The 14,550-nt window shown below is 43.9% G+C and overlaps 1 protein-coding gene across 46 annotated transcripts in view; it reads right to left on the bottom strand.

Moving 5' to 3' along the window:
* Positions 1–14,550, bottom strand: part of TRDN (triadin) — a 597,259-nt gene that overhangs the window by 396,317 nt on the left and 186,392 nt on the right. For all 46 annotated transcript variants that reach the window (XM_033935829.1, XM_033935830.1, XM_033935836.1 and 43 more), the window contains one exon: positions 7,613–7,672. In XM_033935829.1, the coding sequence (XP_033791720.1) occupies positions 7,613–7,672 (60 nt within the window). The remainder of the gene's footprint in view (positions 1–7,612; positions 7,673–14,550) is intronic.

Here is a 14,550-nt window from a genome sequence, read left to right as displayed (position 1 = left end):
TTTTTTTGGCCATTCTCAAATATAAAGACATCCACATGAAAAATGCACAAAAGCAAGCTTTTCGGACTTTCAAGCAGTCAGCATTCTTAGCAAACTGTTCAGACAGCTGAGCACAGCAGAGAGGCACTCTAAGAGGTAAGGTAGTGAATTTCACATAATGTCACATAAAAAGCCCAAAGTACTCATAACCTGCTTATATTGTATGGTGAGCCCTTCAAAACCCACCCAAAACTTAATATACCCACCTATACACCGCAGCAATAGCTCTTATGCCTGCATGTATCATCTTTATGTAGGTACAGTAGGTTTTGGAGGGCTCACCATACAATATAAGGATGTTATAGTGACATTTGATCAGTGACTTTTAATGTGACTTTCACTGCAGTAACCCCTAGAGTGCCTCTCTGCTCTGTTGTGGAGATGTATATGATCCATATGAATCTGTAAGACAGGCTGGAAAGTACTGCTTTTTTCACATATTTGAGTGGTGGGTGGGGGGTCAGTGATCACTGGGGGAGTAAAAGGGGTTGGGTAATGCCTTAATCACTCCAGTGGTCATCTGGGCAGTTTGGGCACCTTTTTGATCCTTATTTATTTTTAAAACAGGTTTAGCCCCAAATGTCTAAATGATGCCCCTGACATTTTGTTAAAAGTTTGATTATCTTTGCAGAATGTCCAAGTCCTGAGCCCACCCTAAGACCACCTAAAACACACCTCTAACATTTAAGTTTTGCATTATTTATTAATATTGAAATAAAGTTTAAGCTTTTTGCAAGTAAAAAATAGGGAAATGGTTGGCATCCTATGATGTTAAAAGGAGCACGTATAAGGCCATAAGGCTATATGATCAAAACAGTGACCTTGATACATTGCTCCAGAATCTGAGATATACAACCACACACACACCTTAAGATTTAGATGCACTGGAGATAAAGTGACTAGAAAGTCTGTTTTGGATGTCTATCTTTTTTGAAAATGAGCCCCACAGTATTTGTTTAACTTATCATGTTTGATTGATTAATTGCAGTCAAGTTGAAGCTGACTTCTGGTGATCGTTTAGATCAGGGGTGCCCACACTTTTTGGGCTTGCAAGCTACTTTTACAATGACCAAGTCAAAATGATCTACCAACAATAACATTTTTTTAAAAACACCAAGCACACTGTACGCAGAGAAAATGTTAATTATCATTTATATTCCAGGGTTTTTTCAAAGAGGTCAAGGCAGATGACTCTATGCAATGTCACCTCAGTAACAACCATACAAAAATTGACAAATATACCCCCTCCCATTTTACTAAACCGCGATTGCAGTTTTTAGCGCAGGGAGCTGCGCTGAATGCCCCGCGCTGATATTGATGCTCAAAGGCTCCCTGCGCTAAAAAACGCTATTGCGGTTCAGTAAAAGGGAGCCATAGTGCAAAATATAGACAGCAGATATAAATTCTCAAAACGGACACATTTTGATCACTAAATTGAAAATAAAATAATTTTTCCTACCTTTGTTGTCTGGTGATTTCATGAGTCTCTGGTTGCACTTTCTTCTTCTGACTGTGCATCCAATATTTCTTCCCTTCTTTCAGCCTCCTGTATGCTTCCTCTCCTCCAGACCTCATTCTCTCCCCCAACTTTTTCTTTCTTTTCCCTGCCCCCTTCTTTATTTCTGTCTCCCTGCCTCCCTTTCTTTCTCTCTGTCTCCATACCCCCTTTTATTTCTTACTCCCTGTTCCCCCTTTCTTTCTGTTTCCCTTCTTTCTTTGTCTCCTTGCTCCCCCCCCTTCTTTCTATCTCCCTGCCTGCCCCCAAGCCACCACCGCCCCAAGCTCTCCCTGTAGAAGCGTCATGCTGACCAGCATTCCGCTCCCCGACGTCAATTCTGACGTCGGAGAGGAGTTGTGGGCCAGCCAGGCAGCGATTGGCTGGCCCAGAACTTCCTCTCCGACGTCAGAATTGACATCAGGGAGCAGAATGCTGGTAGGTCCGATGCTTCTGGAGGGAGGGTGGTGGGGGGCGTCGGGGAGAGAAAGGCTGATCGGCCCAGTAGATCGGGACAGCAACACGAGTCTACCACGGAGCCCTGGATGGGCTCTGCGATCGACTCGCGTTGCCTTCCCGATCTACCGGTCGATCGTGATCGACGTATTGGGCACCCCTGGTTTAGATTGACTTTCACCAGAATGTCCTGTGTGCAAAGGTTTTTTAAAATGTGATTTAATATACAGTACAGTACTTTTTTTTTTTTTTTTTAAATTATTGCAACATCTGTGACTGTCAAAGAATTACAACTTGTATAGATACAAATGAGCAGTCCTATTTGCTGTGCCACAGCTTGGCATCAGTCCAATTGAATAGAGATGCATTTCTGTGTTCTTTCTCAAATGAGATGCTTTACAGTTCACGTAATTCACCCCCCCCCCCTCCATACACATCTGTTACATGTGTAAGGATGTTCATTTGGATTGGTTCATTAGCAAAAGCAAAAATATTAGCAGATACTCATAAGATACAGTCTAGTTAGCTAGGCACTTTATATTTTTTGTGCAGAATACATTCATTTCTTTGAACACAGATTACTGAAGCTCGTTTCAGTTACAGGATTACCTCAGTTCATGGGCAACAGGAGACGTTAAAAATCAGCTCACAAATACTGCTAAATCAAATTGCAAATCACAGGGGAAAAAAGCAAGCAGTATTTGATATCCTTGCTGCCTTCTGTGAGAAACTTTATATGATACTGTCTAAAAAGTTAGGCAGGGAAAAAAAAAAAAAAAAAAAAATCGAATGAGGGGTATTTACCAGTCAAATATTTAGGAATAAGCAATGTATGAAGCTGCCTCCAGCGACAAATTTTGCTAGTTTTGCTTGAGCTCCATCACTGAGCTTGCCACTGCTGTTGCTGCCTTTTGCTACTGCCGGCAGGGTGGCATTTACAACAGTACTGTAGTTATAACAACTTGCAGAAAGCTCATACAGTGGACACCTCCTGGATGCAAATCTACCTCATCAATATTTGCACTGTATTTATCCTGTGAAATAGACTAGTTAGGTGTACAAGGAGTAAGTTGCTAAACCCTAATGTAGCTCAGAGGTAGATGATTTTAACAATATGTTACAGATTACTGCAATTCCATTTTTTAAAATAATTTTTTCAGTTCTCTGAGGTATATGTAATCCAATCTAGGCTATTTGCTGTTTAACTTTTCAGTTTGGCCTATTACACCTTCCAGATTCATCTAGATTTATTTCAGTTCTACCAAATTGTCATCTTTAAACACTATTTCTGGTATGAGTAACTCTCTTACATCTCACTTAAAAAGAAAGAAAGAATTAATTTAGATGCCCTTTCATTAAAGGGTGATAGAATTGGTTTATCACATAGATTGGTTTATCACATCTGAATATGGGAGTTTTCCATGCGCTAAGGCCAGATTTAACACAGCAGTATTTATTTTTACTTTGCGGGTCCCACACGAATTTTTCCATTAGGAGGTATTATGCATAAGAACATAAGGACACAAGAATTGCCGCTGCTGGGTTAGACCAGTGGTCCATCATGCCCAGCAGTCCGCTCACGCGGCGGCCCCCAGGTCAAAGACCAGTGCTCTGAGTCCAGCCTCACCTGCGTTCCAGTTTAGCAGGAACTTGTCCAACTTTGTCTTGAATCCCTGGAGGGTGTTTTCCCGTATAACAGACTCCGGAAGAGCATTCCAGTTTTTTACCACTCTCTAGGTAAAGAAGAACTTTCTTATGTTTGTACGGAATCTATCCCCTTTCAATTTTAGAGAGTGCCCTCACGTTCTCCCTACCTTGGAAAGGGTGAACAATCTGTCTTTATCTGCTAAGTCTATTCCCTTCAGTATTTTGAATGTTTCGATCATGTCCCCTCTCAGTCTCCTCTTTTCAAGGGAGAAGAGGCCCAGTTTCTCCAATCTCTCACTGAACGGCAACTCCTCCAACACCTTAACCATTTTAGTCACTCTTCTCTCGAGTAGTACCATGTCTGTCTTCATGTATGGTGACCAGTGCTGGACGCAGTACTCCAAGTGAGGGCGCACCATGGCCCAGTACAGCGGCATGATAACCTTCTCTTATCTGTTCGTGATCTCCTTATTAATCATTTCTAGCATTCTGTTTGCCCTTTTCGCCACCACCGTACATTGCGCGGACGGCTTCATCGACTTGTCAATCAGAACTCCCAAGTCTCTTCCCTGGGAGGTCTCTCCATGTACCGCCCCGGCCATCCTGCATTTGTGCATGACATTTTTGTTACCGAAATGCATTGCTTTACACTTATCCATGTTGAATCTCATTTGCCATGTCGACTCACATTTCTCGAGCTTGATTATGTGACGTTGCAGATCCTCGCAATTCCCCTGTGTCTTCACTACTTTGAATAACTTCATATCGTCTGCAAATTTAATCACCTCACTCATCGTACCAATGTCTGATGGCAGCCGGTGGAGGAGCAGGAGGGACTGAGCACCCCTCCTGCTCCTGACTTAAAGGGAGGGGGAGGGTGATAGCGAAGGCAGGAGGGGATGGTGACCCGACGGTGGGGAGAGGCCTGATGGAGGAGGGAGTGGGCATCCCTCCTGCCATATTTGTGCAGGGAGGAGGAGTGTCTGGGGCAGTGTGTGGTGGTAGGAGGGAGTGAATCAATCGCTGTTTGAAAATCGGCCAGAGAATCAGCCAACAGCTATTGAGTCACTATCTTTAGTGAATCTGGGACAAAGTTTTGGTATTATTGGAAGTGACGAGAGTTATTCACTGTTATCTAGAGGTGATGAATGATTTTCATTTTTCATATCATTGGGGGGATTTTTTTGTGCTCACCAGTCCTGGCAGACTGGGGAAGCCAGTCCCTAAGGTTCCCATTTCCAGATGGATCCACATGACTATTTCATCTGCATATGTTGGCTGTGTTAAACAGCCACCAATCTCTCTGAAGGCACATTCTCCCAGTAGTGTGGCTTCATCATGGGCAGAATCCTGGGTTGACCTGAACGAGAAGATTTGTAGGGCAGATACATGGCTCACTTCCCTTACTTTCACAAAGTTTTACAGAGTGGCTGTGTCAGCACAAATGGACACTACATTTGGATCCTCAGTGCTAGCAGCAGGCTCATCTGCCCCGCCCTAGACTCAGGGGACAGCTTTGGTACATCCCACTGGTTAAGACTCACATTTCTTTTCCACTGGAAGAGAAGATTAGGTTCTTACCTCGATAATATCCTTTCCAGTGTAAAGAAACATGAGACTTGACGGCCTACCCAGTCAGTTTGTTACTTAACCTGCTTTTTGACTTAGACATATACAGTATGTGTGTCTCCAGAAATTGGACTGTGAGCTACCGAGAGAATATGAAGATGATTACTGTTCTTCGGTTCAACAAGTATGAAGCACTAGCAGTTAGTTCTATAGATAAACATTTTGGGGATTATACAGGAGCTGCATAAATATTAGTTCTGGTTGCACTCAGATATGTGGCTTGTTTGGTTCCACCTTGTTTAAGCTATATGTCTATTGGTTTGATTAAATATTATTATGCAGAGCAGAAAAGACTTGACTTGTTGGGGAAGTCCCTGTGCTCTCCTTGTTACTTCTCCTTTTTAGGGCTTATCCATTGTTTTGGTATGAACTGAGGAGCTGAGGTACTGCCCAGTGATACAAGGAGGCAGAGTTGAAAAATGTAGATGATGCCTTCTGCAATCTGTGCAATGGCTTTTAGTTGTCATCTTCTAAAGTGCAGTTCTTTGATGTCCCTCTCACTTCCTTGCCTGATCCTCTTTATCCCCCCCTCCTCCCCTCCCCCTCTTCTCCCTCCCCCATTTTCTGTTTAACTTTCAAATTGGTTTTGACTAAGCATGTCTGGCCTTTTTCTCCTCCCTTAGACTTTTGGGAGTGGTGGTTCCTAAAAACTCCCTGCTTTTTCTCGTTTTACAGACTAATTTCTTTACTTCTGCCTAAAGTGCCCCTTCCGCTATGATAGGTAATTATTTCAGCACAGTGCCACTCTTTAAAGCAAAATAATTTAAAATGAAACACAAATAATTACTGCATGCTTAGTGCACAAAAACAGGGCATTTAGCGCAAAACACTTTAATTTATTTTGAAGTAAACCTTTTCTCATGCACTGGTTAAGCATTAAGACTTAATGCCCGTTAGTAAAAGGGTCATATAGTTGTGAAATTAATTGATTACATTTTCTACTATTTTTTTAACCACACCATAGTAAATAGCACCCTTCCCCCAAAATATGTATAAATACAAAGAAATTATGTTCCTTTATCCTAGAGAAAAAGTAGTCAAGAGCATCCTAATGATCTTGCTATTAACTAGATAAATGAAGCTTGGAGTATCAATTTTGAACACACTAGGAGACACCCATGTCTTCCCTTGAGAGAGCCCTTGCTTGCTTCCTCAAAACACAATTATAAGAACTTGTTGGCAGAGCTAGAGTCTCAAGCATAATTTAAGCATAATGATTTCTTTTGTAAGTATAATATAGATTAGAACAGATTACTTCAGCATTAAAGAAATATATTTTCATAAAGCCAATTCTGAATAGATTAAGAGGCTCTTTGAAAGTATTAACTGGATGAGTAGTTTAAGATAAGGCCATATAAAGGAAATTGGATATATTAGGAATTACAAAGATCTGCAAAGTGCAGCAAAGAAAGGCTAAGAGAGGACAACAGAAAGAAAACCTGTATTTCTGTGTTACAGTATTTTTCATCATGCATGTTCTGCTCCCCAGCAGCCTCGTACTAATTTATGACATAGCTCTAAAATGTGTTAATGTCATTCTCACATCAAAGAACTGTAGCGCTGCAGTCATTTCTTGCCTTAGTATGTGAGCAAAGCATTGTGTGAAATGTAGTCTCATACATACTGCAGCCACTCCTGCTTGCCTGTATAAGTTTTGTTTCTAGTGGTCTTTCTCCTAAGACAACCCCCACCCCCCACCCCCCCACACACACACCTTTTGACTCATCTAAGTTAGTCTTTAGTCTCACTGCTGTATTTCCTGGCCACCTCTACAACCTTTGCTCTGAGGGGTCTGCAAAGGTACGACCTCTCTCTGTTACCTGTTGACAAGCCCTGTCTCTATTGGTCTCCTCTCCCCTTGCTCTGTAGGCATATCTTGGATGTTTACCCCAGGATGTTTACCCCAGACCTTTTATCTTCAGAATCCAGTCAGACTTCTGCTTCCATCTTGAACAGGGGGCTCTATCACCAACAAAGCAGCAGTATTTTCACCTTAAGCTACCCAACTATATGCATAAATAACTCAGCATTTCAACTCTGAAACTTGGCGCACCTTTCTGCCTAGCTTTTCCTCATCTCTGCCTATCCTCCATTGTTCAAATCTCCATTTTTCTTCTCCAGCTGCAATATCTAGAAGATTCACCAACTCCGAGTACAACTACCTTTTTTACTCAATAAAATATATTTCAGAAAATTATAAGGACTTTCTGTGTGTGCATTAGCATACTAAGGTTCATCTATTTGTACAGTATGGCCAGGACAGTAAGCCATGTGAGGAAAAAACAATGCATGTTTCATAAAAGACATCTTATGAAGGAAAAACATAAACATATGCAAAATAGTTACCTTTGTGGTGAAATTTCTTTTCAACCACTGTTGATTTTTCTATGTCATCTTTCTGAAATACTAGAAAAGAATACAATTGTGGTTATTTAGTATCAAGGCATGTTCCTGTTGCAGGATTTAGATCATATGTTTTCAACATAAAATGCAGGAATGATCCCAGAAATGGAAAATTCCTAGCCAGCTAAATAGCACTAAGTTGACTATCTGCTGACATTCAGTAGGAGATAGTCAGCTATCTCCTGCTGAATATCCCATTCAGTGGCTAGTCTGGTCACTGGTCAGTTGTGCAACATAGCTGGTCAGCAACAATATTTATTGGCTCACTGGCTAAGTCTAACAACCAGATAGACCCACATAAATACGTAGCAGGTCTCTTTGGCCACTATGATTTAGCTGCATCGAATTTCTAGTTGGGAGCCAGGCTGCCTCCCCCAGATTGGGACCAATATTCAGAGCGATTTAAGCAGGCCTGAGAGGCTCCGGACCTCTTAAATTGCATACCACCACCCAACTTCCAATATTCATCTGCAGCAAAAGGTTGTGGCAGCCATTTTGTGCAGTTGCTACAAAGAGCAGGAGCGAGGGGGCTGTAGTTCTGCCGCCACCATCCCCTGATGGAATACTAGATATTTTATTTTATTTAGTTATTCAATTATTTAGCCTGTCCTCCCAGATGAGCCCAGAGCGGGTTACAAAGTACATCCACAATATAATCGAGACAGGCAGAGATGTCATAATTTACAATATAGACATGACAGAAGAACATATACCTGGGGGCTGCCTACACATTGGGGGGCATGGGGGCCTTCCAGGGGGGGTTGTCATGGGCTGGAGGGAGGGAGGAGGGTGAGGGCAAGGTGGCATAGTTGGGTGATGTGGATCAGGGGTTAGGAGCAGTTTTTATTTTTAATTTAAAAGAAAAGTTGTGTGGGCCCTGCCTAATATTTAGCTGGGGCCGCATAACTCTTAAGCAGCCCTGGCTGAATATCAGCTGGACCTGCATAAGCTCCAGCAGGCCAGCCTGCCCAGATCTATGCACTGATGTTCAATGCTGGTGGCCCAGCACTGAATATAAGTGCATAATTTAGCTGGTAACGATCAGCATCTAAAAAAAAAACACTGACCACCACCAGTTGAATCAGGGGGAATATATATAATGTGTAAAGGAGAGGTTCTCATATTCTAATCCAAGCCATCAATACATAGGCATCTGTCTCAGTTTATAAAATAGACTTCCAGAACCATCCCCACCAGTGAGCATCTGATTTTGCATAAATTTACACCTGCCCTGGGGTGTGCATCATGGATTCACCCCGGTTCTACCCAAACTATGTTCAGGAATACCTTTGTGTATATCTAGTAAAAGTAGATGCTAATCTCCAGATTCTATATACATCACCAAAACTTGGATGCCCAAATTTGGGCACGCAGGCCAGAAGGGAACACAAATTTGCAAGGTTTTAAAAACAAATCATTGGAGTTAATTTGCAATAATTTGCATTTGCACACTAATCTGCCCTATTCTTAGTGATCATAAATGTGCATCCCCCTTTGAAATAAAGAATACAAAATTATTTTTTACTTCCGCCCTAGTCCTGCCCAAACCCCATCCCCTTTTCTTAGACACATAGGCTCTGATTCTACAAAGTGCGTCCCGATTTTAGGCAGCTGTAGGCGTCCTACAGCTGTCTAATCAGCCAATCGGGATGCACGTTTTTTAAAAAAATGCTCCCCAGGCAGGCTGCCTATATTGAAGGCGCCTCCGGGAGCCTAGGGAGGCCCGCAAGATGCCTAAGCTCGCCTAAGGGCCTTAGGCGGGCCTTAGGCGAACCTAGGCGAACCTACGCATCTCCCTAGTAGAGGAAGAGACGCTTACAATGTAGGCCAACAAAATGCTGGTCTACATTGTAAGTAGACGCGGTCGCTATACTTATTGCGGCAAGGGATCTCTCTGCCGCTATAAGTATAGTGGGCTGCGGCCGCCTGTCCGATTGCCGGCAGGAGGGTGCCCAAACCCTCCTGCCAGAAGATGCCCCCCGACACTACCGATCGCTGGCAGGAGGGTGCCCAAACCCTCCTGCCAGAAGATGCCCCCCCGACACTACCGATCGCTGGCAGGAGGATGCCCAATCCCTCCTGCCTGAAGACACACCCCCTCCGCACCCTCCCCCCCCTGTGCTAACAGCCCCCAAACCTCCACCCCACCAAACTAACCTTTTCTTTTGCCCAGACGGGTCTTGTCCGTCCAGCAGGCAGGCCCGCCTCATCGAAATGAGGCGGGCCCGCCCCTTCCCGGCCTATCTCGCCGAAGCCTAAGGCCTGATTGGCCCAGGCTCTAGAAGCCTGGACCAATCAGGCCTAAGGCATAGCGGGTCCGCCCATCCCCACTAAGTCTAAGGCCTGATTGGCCCAGGCACCTAGAGCCTGGGCCAATCAGGCCTTAGGCTTCGGCGGGATGGGGTGGGAAGGGGCGGGCCCGCCTCATTTCGACGAGGCGGGCCTGCCGGCTGGATGGGCAAGACCCGTCTGGCCAAAAGAAAAGGTTAGTTTGGTGGGGTGGAGGTTTGGGGGCTGTTAGCGCTGGGGGGGAGGGTGCGGAGGGGGTGCATCTTCGGGCAGGACGGATTGGGCAACCTCCTGCCAGCGATCGGTAGTGTCGGGGGGGGGACATCTTCTGGCAGGAAGGTTTGGGCACCCTCCTGCCAGCGATCGGTAGTGTCGGGGGGGGGCGGTCGGTAGTGTCGGGGGGGGCGGTCGGTAGTGTCAGGGGGGCATCTTCTGGCAGGAGGGTTTGGGCACCTCCTGCCGGCAATCGGACAGGCGGCCGCAGCCCGCTATACTTAAAGTGGCAGAGAGATCCCTTGCTGCGATAAGTGTTAGCGGGCTGTGTCTAATCTAACCCGATTCTCTAACCAGCGTCTGTAACATGGACGCCGGTAACAGAATCGGGGTTTAGTGTAGGCCCGATTCTGAATAGGACATCTCTCCCGGGCGTCGTATACAGAATCAGGGCCATAGTGCAGTGTTATATGTGTAAATCCCATGATTTACATGGGTATACTGCAATTATGAGCCACTGTGGGAAATTTTGTTGACTAGTTATAGAATAGCTATCCATATGCTAGACTTGCCTGAGTGCCCTTAGCTGGGTAACACTTTTCTGTCTGGCTAAATTTGGCTGCCCCATGATGGGAAGACATACTTGATCAATGGGAAAACATTTCTGAAAAGCACAAGTTTCAGAGCTCCATAAAATTTTTGAGAATTGACCATCGGAGCTTCCTGTTTCTGCTTCAGATCTGGATGAATAAATCAGAGTCATGAGAAATGGGTAGGAGGTGAATGAGTGGGCAGTATATAAATCACGCACCACCTACATGTGAACCTGTTTATCTTCAAAACCACTATGCATTTTCACGAACATTTCAGCTCATCTGTATCCAGCATATGTAATATCACAAAAAAACAAGGAAAGTGTTTATGTATTTCTATAAATGTTGCCAGTGTTTCTTTTAATTTTCACTTAACAAGGAGGAACCAAGTTTTGAATTTTTTTTCCTCACAGATTTAACATTTTTCAATTTATTTTAATGTGATTTAATTCTGTCATGTAATTATCTATGGTATTATTTTATTCTTAACCCTTACAGCCACAATTCTCCTCTCCCACTCCTCGTATAAAGTAGATCAACAGTAGTCAAAACAGACAAGTAATGTATATGTGAAATGCAGATAATGAAAATATTTCAAAATCTTTCAAAATTCCATTGCAATTAATGCTCATAATACATTATCAAGGCCATCAGAATAGGCAGGGAAGAGAAGTGATGATTACAGGCACCAAGCTCAGGGGGCATGAATGCACTTCTTTGTCAGGAGAAGGGCACCAGTTGTTCATGATACTTCTGTACTTATAGGGAACTCTCTTGAGGTGTAGCCAGCCCTCAAATTTTGGGTGGGCTACTGGGTGATGTGACAGGGAAGCTCCTGTCACAGGTTCAAAATCTGCTTTAACCCCTGCCACTAAAGTAAATGTGCCTATTCCTAAGCCAAGGAAGCTGCCCATTAACTCTGTTCCCAGTGCTAAGATCATCAGACAGGCAGGGCAGAACAGAAAAGGGATGACAGAGAAGAACAGAATACCTGTTCCAAGTCACTATAATCCCTTTTATAAACCATCTGTTAATTCTCTGGTTAAACCTCTGGTCAGGCAATCTGACACAGCAAGGGTTAAGGAAAGGGATGGAGCTGACAGGCAGAACATGGCTAGAGCACCAGTGAAAGTTACACAGGAGAATAAATCAAGGCCAGCTGAGAGCAGAGGGAGGCAATCAGGAACCAGGCAGGAAGGACGTTCCTCAAAGAACAGGGAACCGAAGGCTAGAAGCTCTGGCTTACTGCCTTCTGCTAAGAAACCCCCTGTCCCAAAGCACTGCCATGCTGACAAAACTTTGCTTTCTAAGCAGAGGCTAATTGGAAGGGAAAAGTTCCATGAGCAGGGCTGGCCAAATGCTGCTAAAGAGGATAGCCTGTACCCAGCTTCAGAGAGTGAGGAGTCCCTTATGGAAGTAGAGGGATATATCTCTGAGGGGAATGAAATGGACTGCATCCCAGAAGCCTTAAACTATATGTCTGAATGCAGCATGAATCAGTAAGGTACTGTGTGGGGGAAGGGAATGAAAGTTTGTCCTATTACAATGGTCTAAAGTACTTTAAAGAAACATGTCTGTCCTTATTTGGGACTGTATAATGAATGAGAGTTTGATGTGTGAATGCGAGGATAGGTTAGCAACAGAAATTAAACCATATTCCCAGTATGCAAGCAAAGCATCATGAGTGGGGGATGGGCTAATGCTAACTAATGTTAAGAGAAATAAAGCCCTGAGTTGATTCAGTGACCTGACATTTCACATCCCTGATAGTGGGAACTTTTGAGAGGGGAATCTTAGACCATTAAAACAAGGGTGTATGGTTCCCAGCCCACTGCCCAGAAATAAGAAAGGTAATGGGGGTATTTATACTTCAGGTAGTCATGTGAGGAGAACTTCCTGAAGAAACAGTGGGCTCAATTCAATAATTGTGCCAAGCCTAAAAAGAGTGGGGCTAAAGCCCTGGGCCGGCTAGTCCACAGGGGCTCTTGTATATAAGTTATTGAAACCAGAATGCTGCCCAGAACTGTGCAAAGCATGGCAGCCAAACTGTGAGAAAGAAACCTGGTTTAGAGGGAAATGTTATGGGTTTGTATTAGAACCAATGCAAGCTGAACTGGATAATAAAACTTGGAACTGGAAATTATTGGTGAAAGGGGTTTTTTTCCCCCTTTTCTTTTTCTCTGTTGTGCTTATTCCACAGTGGTCCTCCAAAGAGCACCAATACTTGCGCCTAGGGCAGGAGCAGGGTTGCCAGTGCTAGGCTTACCACTGGCCCCATCACAGTGAGCAACACATTCCCTCCCCTCCCAGGCCAACTCAAAGCCTTAAAAATACCTGAGCAGGTGGGGATCCCCAAGCTCCACCAGCTTCAAGAATTTTCCGACAGCAAGAAGTCATTCCTCTCTCACTTGCTCCAGCCCAGGGCTTGTTTGTGCATTGCTGCTACCCCTGTCCCACCCTCTCCACGCATGCTCAGTTTTCAAAATGTGTAAAACTGAGCATATATGGCAGGGGAGAAGCCAATGCTTGGACAGTGCTATGGGCTAGAGTGCGTGAGAGAGAGGGAGGAGTTCTTGCTGCCAGATGACCTTTGCAGCTGGTGGGGCTTGTCTTCTTTTTGAGGGCTTGATCAGGCATATGGGCAGCTTTTGAAAAATCTTCATTTTGTCCGGGTATCCACGGTACTCCGGTCCACTGAAAGGAAGCTTGCAATCTTCGGGCTACCAGCAGCATCATTTAGCTGCACATGCTACCTTTGGAGGCCCACAAGCTTCACCTCTGCAGTAACAGGAAGTTCATGCTGCGGGAAAGCTTTTGGGGCTGCCAAAGGTATCATGTGTCAAATCTAGGAAGATGCTTGGGTGCATAGAGAGAGGAATGTAGGAAAAATGAGGTAATACTGTCATTAAAGCCCTATTTGGAATACTCTGTGCAATACTGGAGACCACATCTTCAAAAAGATATATATATATATAGAAAGGAGCCGATCCAGAGAGCTATTATAAAATTGGTTAGTGGGCTTTGTCATAAAGCATATAGGGACAGACTTAGAGGCCTCAATATGTATACTCTGGAAAAAAGCGGAAGAGAGGGAATATGATAGAGACGTTTAAATATCTTTGTGGCATTAATGTACAGGAGGTAAGTCTTTTTCAAATGAAAGAGAACTCCGTCATGAGAGGGCATAGGATGAATTTAAGAAGTGATAGGCTCAGGAGTAATCTAAGGAAATACCTTTTTACAGAAAGGAAGGTTGATGCTTGGAATAGTCTCCCCGCAGATGTGGTGGAGACAAAAACTGTCTGTATTCAAAAAATCGTGGGACAAGGATGTGGAATCTCTCAGGGAAAAGAGATGGTAGATGCTGCAGATGGGCAGACTGGCCTTTATCTGTCATCATGTTTCTATGTTTCTGTGTAAGAAGGTGCTAACCAAAGAGAAGGGGCAGAGATGAGCCAGTACTTGGGGTGGCGGAGCCCTTAAGCAGAGAAGCAATCTGATAAAAAATAAAAAAGGTCAGAAAACAACTTGTAAAATTTTGTAAGGAAAGTCAGAATGTATGCAATGCTCTAGCTATTTAGCAGCTTTAGCTAAAGTATGTCCCTTTAGATCAGTGGTCTCAAACTTGCGGCCCGGGGGCCACATGTGGCCCACTAGGTACTATTTTGAGGCCCTCGGTATGTTTATCATAATCACAAAAGTAAAATAAAACAGTTTCTTGATCATATGTCTCTTTAACTATAAATTACAATATTATTATTAAGACTTATCCAAAAGGAAAGATTT

The sequence above is a fragment of the Geotrypetes seraphini genome, chromosome 3 (assembly GCF_902459505.1).
Source record: "Geotrypetes seraphini chromosome 3, aGeoSer1.1, whole genome shotgun sequence".
Lineage (NCBI taxonomy): Eukaryota > Metazoa > Chordata > Amphibia > Gymnophiona > Dermophiidae > Geotrypetes > Geotrypetes seraphini.
This window is presented reverse-complemented; position numbering and strand designations above follow the sequence as displayed.